The sequence below is a fragment of the Hyla sarda genome, chromosome 2 (genome assembly GCF_029499605.1).
Source record: "Hyla sarda isolate aHylSar1 chromosome 2, aHylSar1.hap1, whole genome shotgun sequence".
NCBI classification, from domain to species: domain Eukaryota; kingdom Metazoa; phylum Chordata; class Amphibia; order Anura; family Hylidae; genus Hyla; species Hyla sarda.
The window spans coordinates 283,925,849-283,949,115 of NC_079190.1; the positions used below are offsets into that span (position 1 = coordinate 283,925,849).

At 46.9% G+C, this 23,267-nt stretch overlaps 1 protein-coding gene across 1 annotated transcript in view; it reads right to left on the minus strand.

Annotated features, from left to right (window-relative positions):
- Window positions 1-23,267, minus strand: part of DNAJC8 (DnaJ heat shock protein family (Hsp40) member C8) — a 57,147-nt gene that overhangs the window by 16,226 nt on the left and 17,654 nt on the right. The window contains exons 4-7 of the mRNA XM_056557297.1: window positions 22,627-22,693; window positions 8,221-8,315; window positions 5,107-5,178; window positions 2,856-2,947 (exon numbers count right to left, since the gene is read on the minus strand). Coding sequence (XP_056413272.1) covers window positions 2,856-2,947; window positions 5,107-5,178; window positions 8,221-8,315; window positions 22,627-22,693 — 326 coding nt within the window. The remainder of the gene's footprint in view (window positions 1-2,855; window positions 2,948-5,106; window positions 5,179-8,220; window positions 8,316-22,626; window positions 22,694-23,267) is intronic.

The following is a 23,267-nucleotide window of genomic DNA, read 5'->3' on the forward strand; positions in this document are numbered from 1 at the left end:
GAGACCTGTAAGGAGGAGCCGCGTGGGCCACTCCTTTAAGAAAAGTCCAAACATGAGAATCAGATGCCAGAGGGCGTTGGAAAAGAATGGAAAGGGCAGACATTTGACCCTTTAAGGAGCTGATAGCTAATTGTTGATCCAGCCCTGACTGCAAAAATGAAAGAAGTCGAGGAAGGGAGAACACGACTGGAGAAAGAGATTGAGATTCTCACCAACGAAAATAAGACCGCCAGGTACGGTGGTAAATCCTTGCGTGCCTTGAGCATGGTGCGAATCACCTGTGTTGAGAAGCCACAGGCCCTAAGTACCGCGGTCTCAGCCGTCAAATGCGGCGATGGTAAATTGGGGTGGCACAGGGGACCCTGAGAGAGAACAATGTCGGCGTACCACGCCCTCCGAAGCCAATCTGGAGCCACAAGAATGACGGGAATGTTCTCCGCTCTGAGCTTCCTCAGGACCCTGGGAAGGAGAGGAAGAGGAGGGAACAGATACACCGACCAAGGAATTACCAATGCATCCGCTTCTACACAAACAGGGGAACCTTCTTGTTGTGGCAGGATGCAAAGAGGTCCACATCTGGAGTTCCCCAGAGGCCGCAGATCTCTGCAAATACCTCCGAATGAAGGGACCACTCGCCGGGGTCGGGAGAGGACCGGCTTAGGAAGTAAGCTTCCCAATTGTTTACGCCTGGAATGTGAATTGCCGAGATGGCCGGAACCCTGAGCTCCGCCCAGAGAAGGATCTTGGAAACTTCGGCCATCGCCGCCGAGCTGCGGGTGCCGCCCTGGCAATTGATGTATGCCACCTCCGTGGAGTTGTCCGACTGGACACGAACTGGGCGGCCCTGGAGAAGGCTCTCCCAATGTAACAGACAAAGGTAGATTGCTCTCAGTTCCAGGATGTTGATCGAGAAGAGTGTCTCCCTGTAAGACCAAAGGCCCTGGACTGTCCGGTCTCGGAAGACACCCCCCCCAACCCGAAAGGCTGCCATCCGTCGTGACAACCAGCCAATGGAGGGGCAGGAAGGAGCGTCCCTGAAGAAACAGGGGGGGAGCGGAGCCACCACAGAAGGGAGCGGCGAGATACCCGAGGAAGTACAATCTTGAAGGGGTCAAAAATGAAACTGAGCGAAGGGAATGGCCTCCATGGACTTCCATGCAAAATCGAATGGACACTGGGGAGGGGTTCCTGAGTAAACATACCCCTGACAGAAGGGTCAATCGCTTGTCCGATGGGAGGTGAAGCCGGGCGGATCGGGTGTCGAACTGAAGTCCTAGAAAAACCAGGGACTGAGTGGGGGATAGGTTGGACTTGTCCCGATTGACCAACCAACCGAAGCGAGACAGAGCCTAAAGAGTGAGGGTACGGCTCTCTAGATTCTGGTCTTCTGAACAACTGTTAAAGAGAATTCATATACACAGTCCTACACCACTGACTCCATTTAGTCCCCTGCTTTCCCTAAGTGCCCCCAATAAACGTTAGGGAACCCTTGCCCAATAGGGATCCGCACTAGATAGAATAAAAAGGAGTGGGACCAAAACAGGTGGTCTCCAGCAGTTGCAAGCCCCCCGCACCTGAAAGAAAAAAGGGGGGGGGGGGGAGAATACTCACCTCAATCTGAAGAACTCACCTCATGAAGTCTTCAGCCAGCTTTTTTGTCACCTGCATCATGCCGGGCTTGAAAAGCGAGACGAGCAGGGAAAGGTGGGGGACCCGGACCCAAAAGGTACAACCCCAGGCACTGACCGTTGGCGAGAGGGAGTTAACAGTACATCCACGATGCTTGTGCCCCCTCAATCGCAAATGGGGAAACAGTGAACGCTATGTTCCTGAGACCCCACCTGAAAAAAGGAAAATAAAAGGGAAGAAAAACTAAACGTCCCTATTCTGTAAAAATAAAAAAATGTTAGACCAAGTCTGGAGAGAACCCCAGACTAGTGTCCATCTCCTGCGACACTAAGCTAAAACTGATTACCTCAGGCTCTGTAGGCGGGTATATCCTGCTGGGAGGAGCCGACTTTTTGATTTCCTTAGTGTCAAGTCTCCTAGCAACAACAGCATACACCCAAGGTCTGTGTCCCCCAATGGAGCCGATAGAGAAAAGTTAATTTAGGGTGAAACACCCCTGTATATAATGCTGTGCCATGGTGATAAAAGTTGTACTTTTCTATCCACTGTGCCATAAGCATGAATAAATAAGCTTTATAACATTCCTGGTAGTTCCTACAATATGGAAATTATAAGAGCTGACAGGCGATAAAGGCCAATGTATACATACATAAAGCACAATATATAGATTATACTCAGAACTGCCTTCGGATTTTTAAATTTCGGATCTGTTTCTACACATCCCCTGATGCAGAGCAGCTCAGTAGGGGATATTTTACCACATGGATGACAAATCATTGCAAGCAGTCTGCCCCGTACATAGACAGTGTTGCTTTTAAACTTATTCATAGGGTAGGAGCACACATTGTAGATACGCTGCAAACTTTATGCAGCAGAAAAAGTGCCAAAGGCAGAAGTAGGTATAATGGAAGGGGAAATATCAAGGAAGGTGTGTTATGCTTCCCATTTCCAGCTGGATTGACTTTCGCCTTTGGGACATTTTCTGCTGCCGAAAACCTGCAACATATCTGCTATGTATTCCTACACATAGGGTGCACTTACATGACTTTTAATCACTGAATGTCACTCTAAAGGCCACAAGTTATGTAATGTGGTAATTATAACCTTAAAAAAATATATATAATGGGTAATTTTATTTTATACATAGCTTTACATTTCTGCTCTGGAATTAGGCACTATATACCCCAGTCATACATTCAGCAATAAAATAAATCAAGCATACAAACCTTTCATGCATTTCTTTAGCTTCTCTCTCTTTTCTTTTAATTTCCAGTTCGGCAAAAAGCTTCATGGTTTGTTTGTACACAGCCTGTTTGAACTAAAAGAAAAGCCTTATTTTCCAGCAATTCTCTGCAAACCACATGTCAGCTGCCCCATTCTAACCTTCAAAAATATATATCAAATTTCCCCCCAAAAATATGCAGTCATGTGACTTTTAGGTCAACGCAAATATAGAAAGCTACGGTATTGTTACTATAACCAAATCCAAAAAGCAAAGGCTTTAAAGGGGTACTCCGCCCCTAGACATGTTACCCCTTATCCAAAGGATAGGGGATAACCAGTCTGATCGCGGGGGGGCCGTCCGCTGAGACCCCACGGAATCTGCAGGCTGGCACTACAGCGTTCACACTTCCGTGTTCGTGATGCCGCAGTGCCGGCCCAGAGATCGTGGGAGGGCCCAGCGGCCGGAGTTCCGGCGATCAGACAGGTTATCCTCTATCCTTTGGAAAAGGAATAACATGTCTAGGGGCGGGCTACCTCTTTAAAGCATACCCACCAATACTAAAAAAAATTATTGCAATGACTACAGTTACAATTTTAAAATTCCCTGATCTGAAGCAGAGAGATTGTATTTGTAGCGAATAAGCAGTTGTAGTCATGCCAGGAGGGAGTAGCTTAGAACTTCTCAGGTGGCACCACCAGTAAAGCCTTCTGTGATGAGCATCCTTCTCTGCCACCTGCAGTATATTCACCTGCCCTGGGGCCAGTTCCAGTCCCTAGACAAGATGAACAAATGGCAACCACAGCAGCTGGCATAAAAGTTTGTTCTGCAGTAGGGAATATCATAGGACATGCTATCACTGGGCGCTTTGATGGTGAAAGCAGTTCTTAACCCCTTAGCGACAATAGACATAAATGTACGTCATGGTGTGGTGGTACTTAGCGCACCATGAAATACATTTACGCCATGTAAATGACGCGAGCACTGGACCGCGCTGATGTCTGCCATTAACCACTCAACAGTGCAGCACTTAAAATGGACGATGGCCCGCAGCGCTGCCCCGGGGATCTGATTATCCAGTATGGCGGCCGAAGGTCCCCTCACCTGTCTCCGGGCATTTCCAAGGGTCTTCTGCTCTGGTCTGAGATTGAGCAGACCAGAGCAGAAGATTGCCGATAATTCTGATCAGTGCTATGCCTATGCATAGCACTGAACAGTATTAGCAATCAAATGACTGCTATAAATAGTCCCCTACGGGGACATAAAAAGCGTACAATCCCCTCCCCCAATAAAAATGCAAATCGTCCCTTTTTCCCATTTTACCCCCAAAAAGTGTAGAAAAAATGTATTTTTGCGTGTGTAAATGTCTGATCAAAAAATAATGTTAATTATGCAATATGACGAACGGCGTAGACGTTAAAAAATAAATAAAAATAAAGTCAAAATTTGCTGCTTTTATGTCACATTTTTTGTCACGCCTCGCCCTGCCCCCTCAATGCAAGTCTATGCACGACGCCACGATACTCCGGCCTCATAGTCGTGAGGCTTCAGACTCTGCGCCTCCAGTGCTGGCGTGCAGCTCACACAGGTGGGTGCTGCATGAGAGATTGTGGGGGTCCCCAGCGGCGGGACCCCCGCGATCAAACATCTTAAGGCCGGAGTACCCCTTTAATTAAACTCACAGCCTGTTCATTGTGGATTATTACAACTTAATCTCCTCCTACTCTCTTCATAAGATGCACTGGAACTTTTTAGAGCAATTTGGGGTGGGCAGGGGGTAGGGTACTGACAATCCTAACAAGTTTAGGCTTTAGCCAAAGACTATTTGCTAGGGACACTCTGTACAATAAGCAATGGTTGCAAATCCACTGCAGCCACACTTCCAGCAGAGAAGAGGAGAGCATCTTGAAAGCAGTCAAACCATGCATTCTGTCATGGACTTTTGAGGTTTTATTTCGGAAAATACATTTAAGAATTTAGCAATCATCTAACTTTGGGTTCCAGTGCTTTTTCATGGCGCTCATTTTTATTAAATTTCTATAACCTTCTGACATTACTAAGTGTGTCACCATTCACATGACTCTCTGTCACCAATGGTGTTAACCTAATTTCCCTGTCTCAAACACATTCACAGGAACCCATAGAAAGCCAGCAAACTGGGAGAACATACATGCTCCAGCATATGTAGTCCTTGATCAGATTAAAGACCAGGGCCCCAGCAATACTAACTATTGAACCACCTGCATGTTACTTACAACTTCAGGGTCATCTTCTTCAACATCTACTGATTTTCCTTCTTTTTTCAACTGCTTTTTTTTTTCTTTTACCTACATAAAAAATAAATATTACTGGCAATCCATAAAAAATGTAAAATGTTGTCCCATCTGGATAACGATTTCATTGAAAACAGCTCTGGTACTCAAATGATAGGCATGGCTATTGTATTGTAAGCCCTCTCCATCAGGGGGCATCCCAAGATTTACTCTGCAGCCTTTCATTTATTCTGCAAAGGCACTGTGGCATAAGATGTAATTTTTACACACCAGCATTAATAAAGTGTGCTGGTCGTATGATACATTACATCATCAAACATACATGATAACCTAGGCCTAAGGTAAGTTTAGCGCTAAATCTCCTTGAAATCCACATGAGATTTGAACCCCATTGATTTCAAAGGGAAACTGGTGATGATGGGCACACAATGGCCCAGACAAACTTTCCGAGACAAAAATGTGCCCAATTTTTGGCTGACAGACAAACACAGCTCATTTAAAAAAAAAAATTCTTATACAGATTGATAAATCGGGCCATCCTATACTGTATTTAAGTAGAAATTTCCAAGACAAATTCCAATTTTTCTTCAATATCTGACATGTCAATTCTTATCACTGATTCTGTGTGGAATTAAGCCATTGCACTTTGAAATTCCATTCTATATCTGGTTTGCTAAGGATTTTCTCAGGAAAGTCATACCCATTCCAAACAAATGCAGCTGACGTCTGATCCCCTGCTCGTCACTCTTGCTTCCTAGTACCTGTATGTTATTTCTGCAGAAAATGCCGGCTCAGCCAGTCACTGACAGAGGCAGGACTTCAATGACAGTTTCAGGTCACGCCGTCCTCTCAGTTGATCGGGACACCGCGATGTCACCGCGGGGGTCCATACCAGCCTGCTGAGCACGCTGGGATTCGTTATTTTTGCATTTTAGACAATGCAATCAACTTTGATCGTGGTGTCTAAAGAGTTAGTGCCAGGCATCACCGCAATAAGTGATGTCCGGCATTAGCCACGGGTCCCGGCAGCTGCCTGGACCATCCCACTATGACACAAACTTAGCTCCTCGTCATCGAAGGGAGCAAGTACATTTAAGCCCTGCGTCCTTAAGGAGTTAATGCCTCCTCCAATTAATATAAAAGATTTTCTGTCCCTGGACAACTGCTTTAATGCAATAATCAAACTGGCAATTGCATTAGTCTAACTGGTTACTTTACAGCAATTTGTTTACCCTGCGCAATGGGAAAAATACCATTAGTGCTTTTGGAAAGTCTTCAAACCCTTTCATCTTTTCACATTTTGTTATGTTGTGGCCTTTGTGCTAAAATCAACAAACGTTTCCACGGATCAATCTGCACTCAATACTCTATAATGGAATTGTAAAACCTATTTATTTTTTTTAAATACCTTATTTTTTTTTAAAAAGGAAAAACTAAAATATTGCAACAACATAAGTATTCAGACCCTTTACTCTTTGTTAACCTGTATTTGGGTATTTTCTGCCATTCTCTGCAGATCTTCTCAAGCTCTGCCAGGTAGGATAGGGACTGTCAGTGGACAGCCCTTTTCAGATTACTCCAGAGATGTTTGATTGGGTTCAACTCAGGGCTTTAGCTGGGTCACTCAAGGATATTCAAAGTTGCCCCTAAGTCACTCCAGTGTGGTTTGCTGTGCACATAGGATCATTGTTTTTATGGAAAGTGAACCTCAATGGGGTATTCCATGATTTTTTTTATTTGACTATGCAACAGGGGCTGCAAAGTTAGTGTAGTTCATAATATAGTGTCTGTACTTGTGTGTGACAGTTTTCTCAATTCTTTTGCGATTTTCACCCCAATATTTATTTTTACCAGCATACACAATTACTGTTGTCTCAGATTTTTCCCAGGTTGCAATGCGGCCGAGACCTGACTCACTAGTCAGCTGATGACAGGGAGCCTGTCTGCTTCAATGGGTGGAGCGATCGCTTGGGGGAGAGGGATCAATCTGCAACTAATGCAACAACTCACTGATTGAAAACCACAGGTTTTTTGAATGGATGCAGCTCATTTATGTTTCAATAGGTGGGGTGGCTGATGTGTGGGAGGGAGGAGAATGGAATTGTGGGATTTTTAGTAAAAAAAAAAGAAAAAAGTCAAACAGGAAATACCAGTTCACAAAAAGCTAGCCACAGTATTATGGTAATCTCATGAAATAGCCATTTAGCACCAAGACAAGCGCAGTTCCTTCCTAAGCATGTCCATTACTGTCTGCCAGGTATGTACTAAAATCACATTATGGTGGATAACCCCTTTAAACCCAGTGTGAGGACCAGATTCTTATAATTCAGCTTTCCCTCAACCCTGAGAAGTCTCTCTAAGCCAGTCACAGAAAAACATAAAAAAGCACGATGCTGTTATCATCATGCTCCATTGTAGTGAGTATTGGGCAGGCGATGAGCAATGCTTTGTTTTCTTCAGAGAGGACACTTAGAATTTAGTCCAGAAAGTTTAATTTTGGTTTCATCAGAGTGCATAGCTCAAGGTGACAAACTCCAGGTGAAAATACTGGGGGATTCCATGATTTTTTTTTTTTTTTACTAGGGAGAGGTTTCTTTTTGCCACTTCTGAAAGTTTTTTCCATCTGCACACAGGATCTTTGAATTTCACCCAGAGTAAACAATGAGTTCTTTGTCAACTCTCTTACCAAGACCCTTCTTGTCCAATTACTTCGTTTGGTGGGGTAGGCAGCTCAATGAATGCTGTCCAGGAATGCTGGGAGTTGTCCGACTTCAATGTATGGTGTAGAAACAACTACAAGGTTATCAAAAGAAATTGGAGGACCCAATTGCTTAATTTGAAGTGACATAAAGGGTCTGAATACTTATGTCCATGCAAAATGTAAAATTTTTCCTTTTTAATAAATTTGAAAGATTTCTAAAATGTTATTTTCAAATGTGGCATTATAGGTTATTGAGTGAAGAATGATGGGTGGGTGGGGTGGGGGTCTTTTTAATTTTTGCACAAGGCAGCAACATTTCAGACTGTAAAAAAAGTGAAAGGGTCTAAAAACTTTCAAAATGCATTGTATGTAACAGTATATTGCACAGGACTTACTACATGCTCAATGTACTCTTGTCCAGCCTGGATAACATCTAGTGCCCGCTTCTTCTGCTCAGGATCTAGCAACTGTTTATATGCCTTGTCTACAGCTGTAAGAAGCAAAAAGGGAAAAAGATGAAAAGCTAGATCAAGTCGTAGAGATGTATAATCCTAACAGTAGGGATCGACCGATATCGATTTCTTAGGGCCGATACCGATAATCTGTGGCCTTTCAGGCCGATAACTTATACCGATATTGCGGTATAAGTTATCGGGCTATTTCAACCCCCCCCCCCCTTAAGAAGAAGCCGTTGCAGATCAATGATTTAAAGCGGGCGCTTTAAATCAATGAACTATAGTGGCTTTTGCGGTGCCAGAGACCGCCGCCGTTGCCCGCTTCTCTCCCCCTGCCTGAGTCTAACCACAGTTGCCCCATCGCCTCCCCCCCCATCCTCTGCCCCTATACCGCCGCCGCCCCATCCGCTGCCCACATACCGCCGCTGCCCCATCACCTGCCCCCATCCCCGGTGTTCTAATTACCTGTTCACGGGGTCTGCGATCCTTCTGGCTCCGTCGGCGTCCTGCGCTGTCACTGTGCGTACTGACGGTGACGTTGCGTCATTACGCAGCGCAGAGCGATAGCGCAGGAGACAGAAGGATCGCGGACCCCCGGGAACAGGTAATTATAACACTGGGGATGGGGAGGCGATGGGGCAGCGGCGGCGGTATGTGGGCAGAGGATGGGGGGAGGCAATGGGGAAGATGTGGCGATGGTCGCCTCTGGCCGGGGGGTGGGGCGTTATTGGCAAGGTAATTGCCGATACCGATAATGTCCAAAATCGCGATTATGGGCCGATAATATCGGCCAAACCGATAATTGGTCGATTCCCTACCTAACAGCATCTAGAACTGGGCAACTAGTGGGTTACTGGATATTATCAGCAGACTCAAATGTATATAAAACAAATAAATAACTAAAAATTGTTTTTCCTGCTTTTATTCTGTTATATACAGTCAGGTCCATAAATATTGGGAAATCAACACAATTCAAAAATTTTTGGCTCTATAAACCACCACAATGGATTTGAAATGAAACAAACAAGATATGCTTTAACTGCAGACTGTCATCTTTAAAGGGGTACTACCGTGCTGACAACTTATCCCCTATCTAAAGGATAGGGGATGAATTGCTTGATCGCGGGGGTCCCGCCGCTGGGGACCCCCACGATTTTACACGCAGCACCCCGCTCTCATCAGGCCCCAGAGCGAACATCCGCTCCGGGTCTGATGGCGGGGCAGGTGATCGTGACAGCTGTCTCGCCCCCTGCCATAGACTTACATAGAGGGGGCAGAGCGTGATGTCACATGGGGGCGGAGCCGTGATGTCACGATACTCCAGCCCCGTGATCGGCAGTCATCAGACCCGGAGCGGATGTTCGCTGGGGACCCCCGCGATCTCGCACGCAGCACCCCGCTCTGCGTGCGAGATCGCGGGGGTCCCCAGCGGCGGGACCCCGCGCGATCAGGCAACTTATCCCCTATCCTTTAGATAGGGGATAAGTTGTCAGCACGGTAGTTCCCCTTTAATTTGAGGGTATTTACATCCAAATTAGGTGGACGACGGTGTAGGAATTAAACAGTTTGCATATGTGCCTCAAACTTGTTAAGGGACCAAACATAATGGGACAATTGGCTTCTCAGCTGTTCCATGGCAAGGTGTGTGTTATTTCCTCATTATCCCAATTACAATGAGCAGATAAAAGGTCCAGAGTTCATTTTAACCCCTTAACGACCACAAATGTAAATGTACATCCTAGCTTGGCCAGGATGTACATTTAAGACCTGTGTATGACCGCGAGCATCGGAGCGGTGCTTGCATCATACACGGCAGGTTCCGGCTGCCATCAGCAGCCGGGGACCCGCCAGTAATGGCCAACATCCGGCGGATGTCCACCATTAACCCACCATTAACCCCTCAGATGCAGTGATCAGTACAGATCACGCCATCTGAGGCAATGCGATTGTTAAAATAGATGATCGGATCGCCCGCAGCGCTGCCGAAGCGATCCAATCATCTGTAATGGTGGATGGAGGTCCCCTCACCTGCCTCCATCCGTCTCCTCGGGTCTTCTACTCTGGTCTGAGATCGAGCAGACCAGAGCAGAAGATGACGGATGATACTGATTAGTGCTATGCTCTATGCATAGCACTGAACAGTATTAGCAATCAAATGATTGCTATAGATAGTCCCCTAGGTGGACATAAAGTCCCCTAGGTGGACATAAAGTAAAACGTTAAATAAACATATTTGGTATCACCGCATGCGTAAATGTCCGAACTATCAAAATATAATGTTAATGATCCCATATGGTGAACGGCGCAAACGTAAAAAATAAAAAAAGGCCAAAAATGCAGCTTTTTTGTCACATTTTATTCCAGAAAAAAATAAAAAATATCTAAAAGTTTTATATATGCAAATGCGGTATTGATAAAAAGTACAGATGACAGTGCAAAAAATGAGCCCTCATACCGCCCTATATACAGAAAAATAAAACGTTATAGGTGGCCAAAATAGGGCAATTTTAGATTACTGATTTTGTACAAAAAGTTTTAGATTTTTTTTTAAGCGGTACAAAAATATAAAAGTTTCTAGCCATGGGTATAATTTTAATCGTATTGACGCACAGAATAAAGAACACGTCATTTTTACCGTAAAGTGTACAGTGTGAAAACGAAACCCTCCAAAATGTGCAAAATTGTGGTTTTCATTTAAATTTCCTTCCTAAAATAAAATTTTTTGGGGTTCACTGTACAGTTTATGGTAAAATGAGAGGTCTCGTTACAAAGTACAATTGGTCATGCAAAAAAAAAAAAAGCCCTTATATGGGTCTGTAGATTGAAATATAAAAGAGTTATGGATTTTAGAAGGCAGGGAGGAAAAAACAAAAAAACGCAAAAATAAAATTGGCCTGGTCCTTAAGATTAAAATGGGCTTGGTCCAGGGGTTAAGTGTGCTATTTGCATTCTGTTGCTGTCAACTCTCAAGATGAGATCCAAAGAGCTGTCTCTATCAGTGAAGCAAGCCATCATTAGGCTGAAAAAACAAAACAAACCCATCAGAGAGATAGCCAAAACATTAGGCGTGGCCAAAACAACTGTTTGGAACATTCTTAACCCTTTAACCCCTTAACGACGCAGGACGTATATTTACGTCCTGCACCGGCTCCCGCGATATGAAGCGGGATCGCGCCGCGATACCGCATCATATCGCGTCGGTCCCGGCGCTCATCAATGGCCGGGACCCGCGGCTAATACCACATATCGCCGATCGCGGCGATGTGCGGTATTAACCCTTTAGAAGCGGCGGTCAAAGCTGACCGCCGCTTCTAAAGTGAAAGTGACCCTGCTGCTCAGTCGGGCTGTTCGGGACCGCCGCGGTGAAATCGCGGCGTCCCGAACAGCTTACAGGACACCGGGAGGGCCCTTACCTGCCTCCTCGGTGTCCGATCGGCGAATGACTGCTCCGTGCCTGAGATCCAGGCAGGAGCAGTCAAGCGCCGATAACACCGATCACAGGCGTGTTAATACACGCCTGTGATCTGTGTAAAAGATCAGTGTGTGCAGTGTTATAGGTCCCTATGGGACCTATAACACTGCAAAAAAAATAGTGTTAATAAAGGTCATTTAACCCCTTCCCTAATAAAAGTTTGAATCACCCCCCTTTTCCCATAAAAAAAATAAAACCGTGTAAAAAAAAAAAATAAACATATGTGGTATCGCCGCGTGCGTAAATGTCCGAACTATAAAAATATATAATTAATTAAACCGCACGGTCAATGGCGTACGCGCAAAAAAATTCTAAAGTAAAAAAAAAAAGCGCATTTTGGTCACTTTTTATACCATTAAAAAATGAATAAAAAGTGATCAAAAAGTCCGATCAAAACAAAAATCATACCGATAAAAACTTCAGATCACGGAGCAAAAAATGAGTCCTCATACCGCCCTGTACGTGGAAAAATAAAAAAGTTATAGGGGTCAGAAGATGACATTTTTAAACTTATAAATTTTCCTGCATGTAGTTACGATTTTTTCCAGAAATGCGACAAATTCAAACCTATATAAGTAGGGTATGATTTTAACCGTATGGACCTACAGAATAATGAGAAGGTGTAATTTTTACCGAAATATGCACTGCGTAGAAACGGAAGCCCCTATCCTTTGGATAGGGGATAAGATGTCTGATTGTCGGGGGGGGGCCCGCTGCTGGGACCCCCGCGATCTCCCTGCAGCACCTGCATTCTATGCGGGGCTGAGTCTCCAGTTTCGGAAACTTCCGGGTTTCCGGGACTGGGGACGTTATGTCACGCCAGGCCCCCTCCATTCATATCTATGGGAGGGGGCGTGACGGCCATCACGCCCCCTGCCATAGACATGAATGGAGGGGGCGTGGTGTGACGTCACATCCCCAGTCCCGGAAACACGGAGGTTTCCAAAATTGGAGACGCAGCCCGGCATAGAATACAGGTGCTGCACGGAGATCGCGGGGGTTCCAGCAGCAGCCCCCCCCCGCGATCGGACATCTTATCCCCTATCCTTTGCATAGGGGATAAGATGTTTTTGCCCTGAATACCCCTTTAAGGACACAGCCCTTTTTTGCAAATCTGACCACTGTCACTTTAAGCATTAATAACTCTGGGATGCTTTTACTTTTCATTCTGATTCCGAGAATGTTTTTTCTTGACATATTCTACTTTATGTTAGTGGTAAATTTTTGTCGATACTTGCATCATTTCTTCAATGATAAATTAGAAAATGTTGTATTTTTTTTTTTACTTTGAAACTCTCTACTTATAAAGGAAAATGGACCTCCCAAATAAACTATATATTGATTCACGTATACAATATGTCTACTTCATGTTTGCATCATAAAGTTGACATGCTTTTACTTTTGGAAGACATCAGGGGGCTTCAAAGTTCAGCAGCAATTTTCCAATATTTCACAAAATTTTCAAAATCAGAATTTTTCAGGTACCAGTTCAGGTTTGAAGTGGATTTGAGGGGCCTTCATATTAGAAATACTCCATAAATTAACATATTATAAAAACTGCACCCTCTAAGTATTCAAAATGACATTCAGTAAATGTGTTAACCCTTTAGGTGTTTCACAGGAATAGCAAAAAAGTGAAGGAGAAAATTCCAAATCTTCATTTTTTACACTCGCATGTTCTTGTAGACCCAGTTTTTTTTATTTTTACAAGGGGTAAAAGGAGAGAAATCACCATAAAATTTGTAACCCAATTTCTCTTAAGTAAGGAAATACCTCATATGTGTATGTCAAGTGCTCTGTGGTTGCACTAGAGGGCTCAGAAGGGAAGGAGCAACAATGGGATTTTGGAGAGTGAGTTTTTCTGACATGGTTTTTGGGGGGCATGTCACATTTAGGAAGCCCCTATGGTGCCAAACCCGCATGGCATACTATTTTAGAAACTACACCCCTCAAGGAACTTAACAAGTTGTACAGTGAGCATTAACACCCCACAGGTGTTTGACGACTTTTCGGCAAAGTTGGATGTGTAAATCAAATTTTTTTTCCACTAAAATGCAGTTTTTTCCCCAAATTTTTAATTTTTTACAAGGGGTAATAGGAGAAAATGCCCCCCAAAATTTGTAACTCCATCTCTTCTGGGAATGGAAATACCACATGTGTGGACGTCAAGTGCACTGCGGGTGCACTACAATGCTAAGAAAAGAAGGAATCACATTTAGCTTTTGGAAAGCAAATTTTGCTGAAATGGTTTTTTTTTGGGGGGGGGGGGGGGGGGGATTACAAGGGGTAAAAGAGAAAATGCTCCCCAAAATTTGTAACCCTATTCATGCTTAGTATGGAAATACCCCATGTGTGGATGTCAAGTGCTCTGCTGGTGTACTACAATGCTCAGAAGAGAAGGAGCGCCATTGAGCTTTTGGAGAGAGAATTTGATTGGAATAGAAGTCGGAGGCCTTAAGCGTTTACAAAGCCCCCCGTGGTGCCAGAACAGTGGACTCCCCACATGTGATCTTATTTTGGAAACTAAACAACTCACAGAATTTAATAAGGGGTGCAGTGAGCATTTACACCCCACTGGCGTTTGACAGATCTTTGGAACATTGGACTGTGCAAATGAAAAATTATATTTTTATGCTTACCATAAAATATCTTTCTCGAAGGATCCATTGGGGGACACAGACCATGGGTATATGCTGCTGTCTCTAGGAGGCTTGACACTATGGCAACAAGAAAAGTCGTCTCCTCCCAGCAGGGTATACCCGCCCACAGGCATCTAAGCTAATCAGTTTTAGTCCCAGAGCAATAGGAGAAGACCGACAGGTCAGGAGAAAAACCACGAACTGTCCGAGAAACGAGAAGAAAAAGTAACTGAACACACCCTCGGACAGATAACTGAATAGGAACACCGAAAAAGGGTGGGAGCTGTGTCCCCCCAATGGATCCTTCGCGAAAGAGATTTTACGGTAAGCATCCTTTTCTCTATCGGATCCATTGGGGGACACAGACCATGGGACGTACCAAAGCTGTCCCTTGAGTGGGCAAGGAAATCAGTCAGGTGGACAGCTGGACCAGACTAGCATCAGCTGATGCAAAGGTGTGAACCTGGTAGAACCTGGTGAAAGTGTACAAAGACTACCATGTGGCCGCTTTACAGAGCTGAGAGGCCAGGGCCTTGTTGCAGAGGGCCCAGGATGCCCCGACAGAACGGGTGGAATGAGCCAAAACCCTGAAGGGTGGGATCTCCCCCTTGCAGCGGTAAGCTTCCGAAATAGCAGAACGGATCCACCTAGAAATGGTGACCTTCCGTAAGAACAAGAAAGGAGTCACACTGCTGAAAGGAAGAAGTGACAGAGATAGGTCCGAACAGCCCTCACCACATCAAGTTTGTGGAGCAAACGTTCCCTGGGATGGGAAGGGGCCGGACAAAAGGACGGCAGGACGATGTCATTGAGATGAAAGGTCGAGATCACCTTAGGTAAGAAGGACGGACCTGGACGGAAAACAACTTTGTCCTGGTGTACAACCAGGAAGGGAGAATGGCAGGAGAGAGCTGCCAGCTCTGACACTCTCCTAAGAGAGGTAATAGCAATAAGGAACGCCACCTTCCAGGAAAGGAGGCGAAGAAGAACGTCCCTGAGAGGTTCAAAGGGAGCTCCTTGCAGGGCACCTAAGACCAAGTTTGGACGCCAGAGGACGTTGAAAAAGAATGGAAAGGGGCGAAACTTGACCCTTAAAGGAAAACTGTAACTTGTTTTCTCCCGCACTATCCACAGGTACTGGTGGATAGTGCAGGAGACGCTGATTAAAATGAGCCCTATCTTGTCTGGATCGGCGTCGACGTTCTCCCGCAATTGTAGTTTATCTGTTGAAATCTTCCTGTAACTGGCACGGGCGGGGCTTGGACTGGCACTAACGTCAGCCCCGCTTATGAATATTCATCCCCCCCTCCCCCCAGTTAGGAGCAGCCAAGAGAGGGAGAACTGGAGGGAGGGGGGATGAATATTCAAAAGCGGCGCTGACGTCAGTGCCAGTTAAGTGCCGAAGCCCCGCCCGTGCCAGTTGCAGGAAGATTTCAACAGATAATAAAACTACAATTGCGAGAGAACGGCGGCGCAGATCCGGACAAGGTACGGCTCATTTTAATAAGCGTCTCCCGCACTATCCACCAGTACCTGTGGACAGTGCGGGAGAAAACAAGTAACAGTTTTCCTTTAAGGGAGCTGAGACACAACCCTTGTTCCAGCCCCGACTGAAAAAAGGAAAGGAGTCGGGGAAAGGAAAACACGACCGGAGAAAAGAACTGAGCTTCACACCAATGAAAATAAGACTGCCAGGTACGGTGATAAATCTTCCCAGAGGAGGGCTTGCGAGCCCTGAGCATGGTGCGAATTACCTGGGAAGAGAAGCAGCGGGCTCTTAGAACCGCGGTCTCAACCGCCACACTATCAAATGCAGTGAAGGTAAAGTGGGGTGGCACAGGGGACCCTGAGAAAGGAGGTCTGGACGAAGTGGAAGACACATCGGTATGTCGTCCAGGAGCCTGACCACATGGGCGTACCACTCCCTCCGGGGCCAGTCTGGAGCCACAAGAATGGTGGGAATGCCCTCTGCTTTTAGTTTCCTCAGGAACCTGGGAAGGGGATGGAAAAAATAGGGCAGGGAAAAGCCTGACCAAGGGATCACCAGGGCAGCCATGGCTAGAGCCGAGGGCTCCTGGGACTTTGACACAAAGAGAGGAACCTTCTGGTTGTGGCGTGATGCGAAGAGGTCCATGTCTGGAGTGCCCCAGAGGCTGCAGATCTCTGCAAACACCTCCGGATGAAGGGACCACTCGCCGGAGTCGGCAGAGGACCGGCTGAGAAAATCTGCTTCCCAGTTGCGTACTCCTGGAATGTGAATTGCTGAGATAGCCGGAACCCTGAGTTCCGCCCAGAGGAGAATTTTGGTTACTTCGGCCAATGCCGCTGAGCTGCGAGTGCCGCCCTGGCGATCGATGTACACCACAGCAGTGGAGTTGTTCGGCTGGTCACGAACAGGGCAGCCCTGAAGAAGGATATCCCAATGTAGCAGGCAAAGATAGATTGCCCTCAGTTCCAATGATTATGGGGAGAAGGGTCTCTAGGGGGGACCAAAGACCCTGGACTGTCCAGTCCCTGAAAACACCTCCCCAGCACGAAAGACTGGCATCAGTCGTGAGAATTTGCCAGCGGAGGGGCAGGAAGGAGTGCCCCTGAAGAAACAGGGGGGAACGAAGCCACCATAGAAGGGACTGACGAGACAGTCTAGAGAGAACGATCTTGCAGTCGAGAGACAATGGAGACCTGTCCCACTGGGAGAGAATCGCCAATTGAAAGGGTCGATAATGAAACTGGGCAAATGGCACGGCCTCCATGGCCGCCACCATCCTACCCAGGGCTTCCATGCAAAAGCGAATGGAAACTGGGGGAGGGTTCCGAACCCATGACAAGAGAGTCAGCCGTTTGTCCAGCGGGAGCCGAATTCGGGCAGAGGCCGTGTCGAACTGGAGCCCCAGGAAAACCAGTGACTGGGTAGAAGAGAGGTTGGACTTGCCTGATTGACCATCCTACCGAAGCGAGACAAGGCCTAGAGTCACCAAGACTCTCCAGATTTTGGGCCCTGGTTGGAGCCCTGATCAGGAGGTCATCCAAGTAAGGAATCACTGAGACACCTCTTGTACGTAAAAGTGCTATCACAGGAGCCAGGACCTTGGTAAAGACCCGCGGAGCAGTGGCCAGACCGAAAGGGAGAGCCACAAATTGAAAATGGCCTTCCGGAACTGCAAAGCGGAGTAAAAACCTTGAAAATGTTCCCTGGGGGGAACCGGGACAATTACTCCCTGGATGAGAAGGGACTCGAGTGCGCCCCAAAATGCCTTTGCTAGAGAGGAGGACCAGGGGCCAGGGAAAGAAAAAAGTGATCCCTTGTACTCCCTGGATGAGAAGGGAGGCAAATTCGATCCGGTATCCGATGGATACCATGTCCCTGACCCAGGAGTCTCGAACATGCATGTAAGAGACGACCTCCCACCTGAGAAAAACCGCGGGTGGGGGCGTCCCTTCAGGCTGAGGTAGGTTTGCGGTGCCTGATTTTGCCCCAAAACGTCAGGAACGGTTATCCGATTTCCAGGAGGGACGGGTCTGGAAGGCGGGAGCCTTCTTGTCCTGCGAAAGTGCCAGCCTGGACCCTTTATTGGCACCAAAGGTCCGAAAGGACCGGAAAGAGGAGGGAAGTAGTGCTGCGAGCCTTATTCTGAGGTAATAAGGAGCTTTTTCCACCCATCGCCTCTGACATAATCTCATCTAGGCTCTTGCCAAAAAGCCGAGAACCAGTAAAGGGAAATTCAGTCAGAGACTTCTTGGAGGGGGTGTCCGCATCCCAGGCTTTGAGCCACAAAAGTATGGGGCAACACCCGAGTACGGAAATACCCTATATGTGACCCTAAACTGTTACCTTGAAATTAGGGATGTCCCGATACCGATACTAGTATCGGTGCAGATACTATCCATTTGCATGGTATCGGCCACTCGTTTAATGTCCCCGATATCATGTCCGATACCTGCTGCAGCTCCGCTGCCCCATTCTCCCATCTGCATCATATGGAGGAGCATGTGACACACACGTCACTCCATTTCCTCACCTGCATGTGACGTATATGTCACATGCTCCGCCATAGGACGCCATCACGCGGACAGGAGAACGGGGCAGTGGAACAGCAGCACCCGACAGAGGACAGCCGCAGGCGAGCTGTCTATAAGGAAGGGGGCTGCTACTAATGTCTACAGGGGGCCTGCTGTCATCTAAAGGGGGGGTGCTGCATCATATGGAGGAGCATGTGACACACACGTCACTCAATTTCCTCACCTGCATGTGACGTATATGTCACATGCTCCGCCATAGGACGCCATCACGCGGACAGGAGAACGGGGCAGTGGAACAGCAGCACCCGACAGAGGACAGCCGCAGGCGAGCTGTCTATAAGGAAGGGGGCTGCTACTAATGTCTACAGGGGGCCTGCTGTCATCTAAAGGGGGGGTGCTGCTGTTTCTGTCTAAAGGGGGAGGGGACTGCTGTTGTCTAAAGGGGGGGCCCTGCTTTTGTCCAAAGGGGGGGGCCCTGCTTTTGTCCAAAGGGGGGGGGCCCTGCTTTTGTCCAAAGGGGGGGGGCCTGCTTTTGTCCAAAGGGGGGGGGGGGCCCTGCTTTTGTCCAAAGAGGGGGGCCCTGCTTTTGTCCAAAGGAGGGGGGGGGGCCTGCTTTTGTCCAAAGGGGGGGGGGCCCTGCTTTTGTCCAAAGGGGGGGGGCCCTGCTTTTGTCCAAAGGGGGGGGGGGCCTGCTTTTGTCCAAAGGGGGGGGGGGGCCCTGCTTCCGTTTAAATGGGGGCCCTGCTTTCTACAAGGGGGGGGCCCGCAGTCTACATGGGGAGGCGCAGTCTACATGGGGAGGCGCAGTCTACAGGGGGGGGGGGGGGCCCGCAGTCTACATGGGGAGGCGCAGTCTACAGGGGGGGGGCCCGCAGTCTACAGGGGGGGGGGCCGCAGTCTAAAGGTGGGGTGGGGGTTTGGCCTGCAGTCTAGGGGGGGGCGCAGTCTACAGGGGGGGCCCCGCAGTCTACAGGGGAGGGGGCCGCTGCTAATGTCTGAAAGGGGATACTACTACTATTAAAGGCAATCTTACAGCAGAGTCACCTGCACTAACTTGGATTTATAGGTACATAGTGCAGGTGACCCAGTTTCTACCGCTGCTCACCATGTGAACATCGGTCCCGCCGCCAATGCAAATTCCCTGTTCTGTCCAATGGATAAGGGAGAAATCTTGGCTCATATTACAGCAGCCACCTCCATTGCGCACAACAAGGAACCCACATATCAGCATGGTAAGCAGTGCCAGAGACCGGGTCACCCTGGTGTCAGATTCCCTTTAAAATAAAAGTACTCGTACTTGGTATCGGCGAGTACTAGAATTAAAGTATCGGTACTAGTACTCTGTCTTAAAAAAAATGGTACCGGGACATCCCTACTTGAAATACAACAGGGCTCCGAAGTGAGAGAGCAACATGCACATTTGAGGACTAAGTTAGGGATTGCATAGGGGTAGACCTAGTGGTAGTCTACACCAGTGATTCCCAAACAGGGTGCCTCCTGTTGCTAAACTCCCAGCATGCCTGCACAGTCAGTGGCTGTCCGGAAATGCTGGGAGTTGTTGTTTTACAAAATGGAGCCTACAGCTGTTGCAAACACTGGGGACAGTGTAAGGGGGTGTATTTGTAGTGTTTTACCCTTTATTATGTGTTAGTGTAGTGTTTTTAGGGTACATTCACACAGGCAGGGGTTAACGGTGAGTTTCCCGCTAGGAGTTTACGCTGCGGCAGAAAATTTGCCGCTGCTCAAACTTGAAGCAGGAAACTCACTGTGAAAATGTACCCTGCACATTCACATGGGGGGAAAACCTCCAGCTGTTTCAAAACTACAACTCCCAGCATGCACTGACAGACCGTGCATGCTGGGAGTTGTACTTTTGCAACAGCTGGAGGCACACTGGTTGGAAAACCTTCAGTTAGGTTCTGTTACCTGACTTAGTATGTTCCAACCAGTGTGGCTCCAGCTGTTGCAAAACTACAACTCCCAGCATGTACTGATCGCCGAAGGGCATACTGGGAGATTTAGTTATGCAACAGCTGGAGGTACAAAAATACAACTCTGGGAGTTGTAGTTTTGCAAGATTTAGAGGGCCACGGTTTAGAAACCATCGAACAGTGATCTCCAAACTGTGGCCCTCCAGATATTGCAAAACTACAAATCCCAGCATGCCCAGACAGCAAACTGATGTGTGGGCATGCTGGGAGTTTTAGTTTTGTAAGATTTAGAGGGTCACAGTTTGGAGATCACTGCATAGTGATCTCCAAACTGTACCCCTCTAAATCTTGCAAAACTACAAATCCCAGCATGCCCCATTGGTTGTCTGGGCATGCTGGGAGTTGTAGTTTTGCAGCATCTGGAAGCATACAGTTTAGAGACCACGGTATAGTGGTCACCAAACTGTAGCCCTCCAGATGTTGCTAGGCACTACTCACCAGCTTCCGTAGTCTTCACCAGGGAGCCACGCATCCACCGCAGGTCACGCTACAGTTCCCCCGGATTACCGTGGGTGGGCAGAACGGGGGAACCGAACTTTAACCCCTCCGCCCCCGATCGCTTCTGACCAACCAATAGCAGGGATAGGAGGGGTGGCACCCCTACCACCTCACTCCTCTCCCTTCAGGGACACCCCCGATCCCCCTTATTTTCCGGGTCACCGAAGACCCGGATGACCCGGAATCGCCGGTCTGATTTGACATGGGGGGGGGAGAGAGGTCTCAGGTCCCCCGTCGGCGATGAGTCGGGATGCCCGCTGAATGATTTCAGCAGGCATCCCGGTCCGGTCCCCAACCGGCTAGCGGCGGGGACCGGAATTCCCACGGGTGTACCCATACGACCTGCGTCCTTAAGGACTCAGGATGCAGGGCGTATGTGTTAGTGCGCCCTGAAGAGGTTAAAAAGAAGGAACGCACCGGTGAGCTCAGCAACACCAAAAGACCCGGAAGACCAAGGAAAACAACTGTGGTGGATGACCAAAGGATTCTTTCCCTGGTGAAGAAAACCCCCTTCACAAAAGTTTGCCAGATCAAGAGCACTCTCCAGAAGGTAGGTGTATGTGTGTCAAAGTCAAAAATTAAGAGAAGACGTAACCAGAGTGAATACAGAGGGTTCACCACAAGATGGAAACCATTGGTGAGCCTCAAAAACAGGAAGGCCAGAGTAGAGTTTTCCAAACTACATCTTAAAAAGCAGTTCTGGAACAACATCCTATGGACAGATGAGACCAAGATCAACTTGTACCAGAGTGATGGGAAGGAAAGGAACTGCTCATGATTCTAAGCATACCACCTCATCAGTGAAGCATTGTGGTGGTAGTGTCATGGCGTGGGCATGTATGGCTGCAAATGGAACTGCTTCTCTTGTATTTATTGATGATGTGACTGCTGACAAAAGCAGCAGGATGAATTCTGAAGTGTTTTGGGCAATAGTATCTGCTCAGATTCAGCAAAATGCTTCAGAACTCATTGGATGGCGCTTCACAAGACAATGACCTAAAGCATACTGCAAAAGCAACCAAAGAGTTTTATAAGGGAAAGAAGTGGAATTTTATGCAATGGCCAAGTCAATCACCTGACCTGACAAAACTGAAGGGAAAATGCCCCAAGAACAAGCAGGAACTGAATACAGTTGCAGTAGAGGCCTGGCAGAGCATCACCAGGGATGAAACCCAGCGTCTGGTGATGTCTATGCGTTCCAGACTTCAGGCTGTAATTGACTGCAGAGGATTTGCAACCAAGTATTAAAAACCGAAAGTTCGATTTATGATTATTATTCTGTCCCATTACTTTTGGTCCCTTAACAAGTGGGAGGCACATATGCAAACTGATTTGGATGTAAATATCCTCAAATTAAAGCTGACAGTCTGCAGTTAAAGCAGATGTCCCAATATTTATGGACCTGACTGTATGTAGTAAGGAGATGTGATTAATAAAAAAATATACTCAAAAGGAGCAGACTTATCAATGTGTCTAAAACAACAACAACAACAACAAAAAAAACTGTCTTTTTTGCCCAAACCAATCACAGTTCAGGTCTGATTTCTCAAATTACTCAGCTATGCATGGTTGGGTACAGGAAAATAAGACCGTTTTTGTCTCAGTCTTAATAAATTTGCCCCAATGTGTTCTAAAAATGCCTGTAATAGGTTAAAGCCTGTTAGTAGATGTCAACAGTAGATCAACAAGAAATGAATAGAAAGTTACAGAATGAACAGAGCATTACCTTCAAAGGCTTTCTGAGCTCTTTGTGGATCATCTTGATTTTTGTCTGGATGAACAAGAATTGATAACTAGAAAAGAGAAATGTGAAGTTTCAAACAACTTTTCTGTATTTGATTTATCAAAACCTGTGCAGAGCTAAAGTTGACCAGTTTCCCATAGCAACCAGACTACTTTATTTTTAAAAGGCCTTTGAAAAATAATATAAGTGATCTGATTGGTTGCTATGGGCAACTGGTCAACTTTTCCTCTGCATAGGTTTTCATAAATCTCCCCCATGAGATTTCCACTGCTGTAAAAACACAGAGCTGCCAAGCAATCTCACCCTTCCTATGGCTTCTCATCACAGCAGCTGGTGTAACCCCCTTCATTGCTGCTACTGCTGTTTCTTGAATTTCGTCTCACGTTCTTCCATCCACATGTCTTCTCTACTACTGTAATGTGTGAAGCTGTCTCCAGCCTGTTTAGTGCACTTTCATCAGCACTCTGTTATAGCATAGCAGTAAGCATTAAGTGTTGTGCTGGCTAGGCAGCTAAGGGAGGAAGTGCCTGTGAGTGCATAATACTGGCAAACAGTCTGCTCTGGTCCAGCTCCCTAAAATGGAGAGACTATTACACTACCTTGCTCAAGCTGCAGCCCCTTAA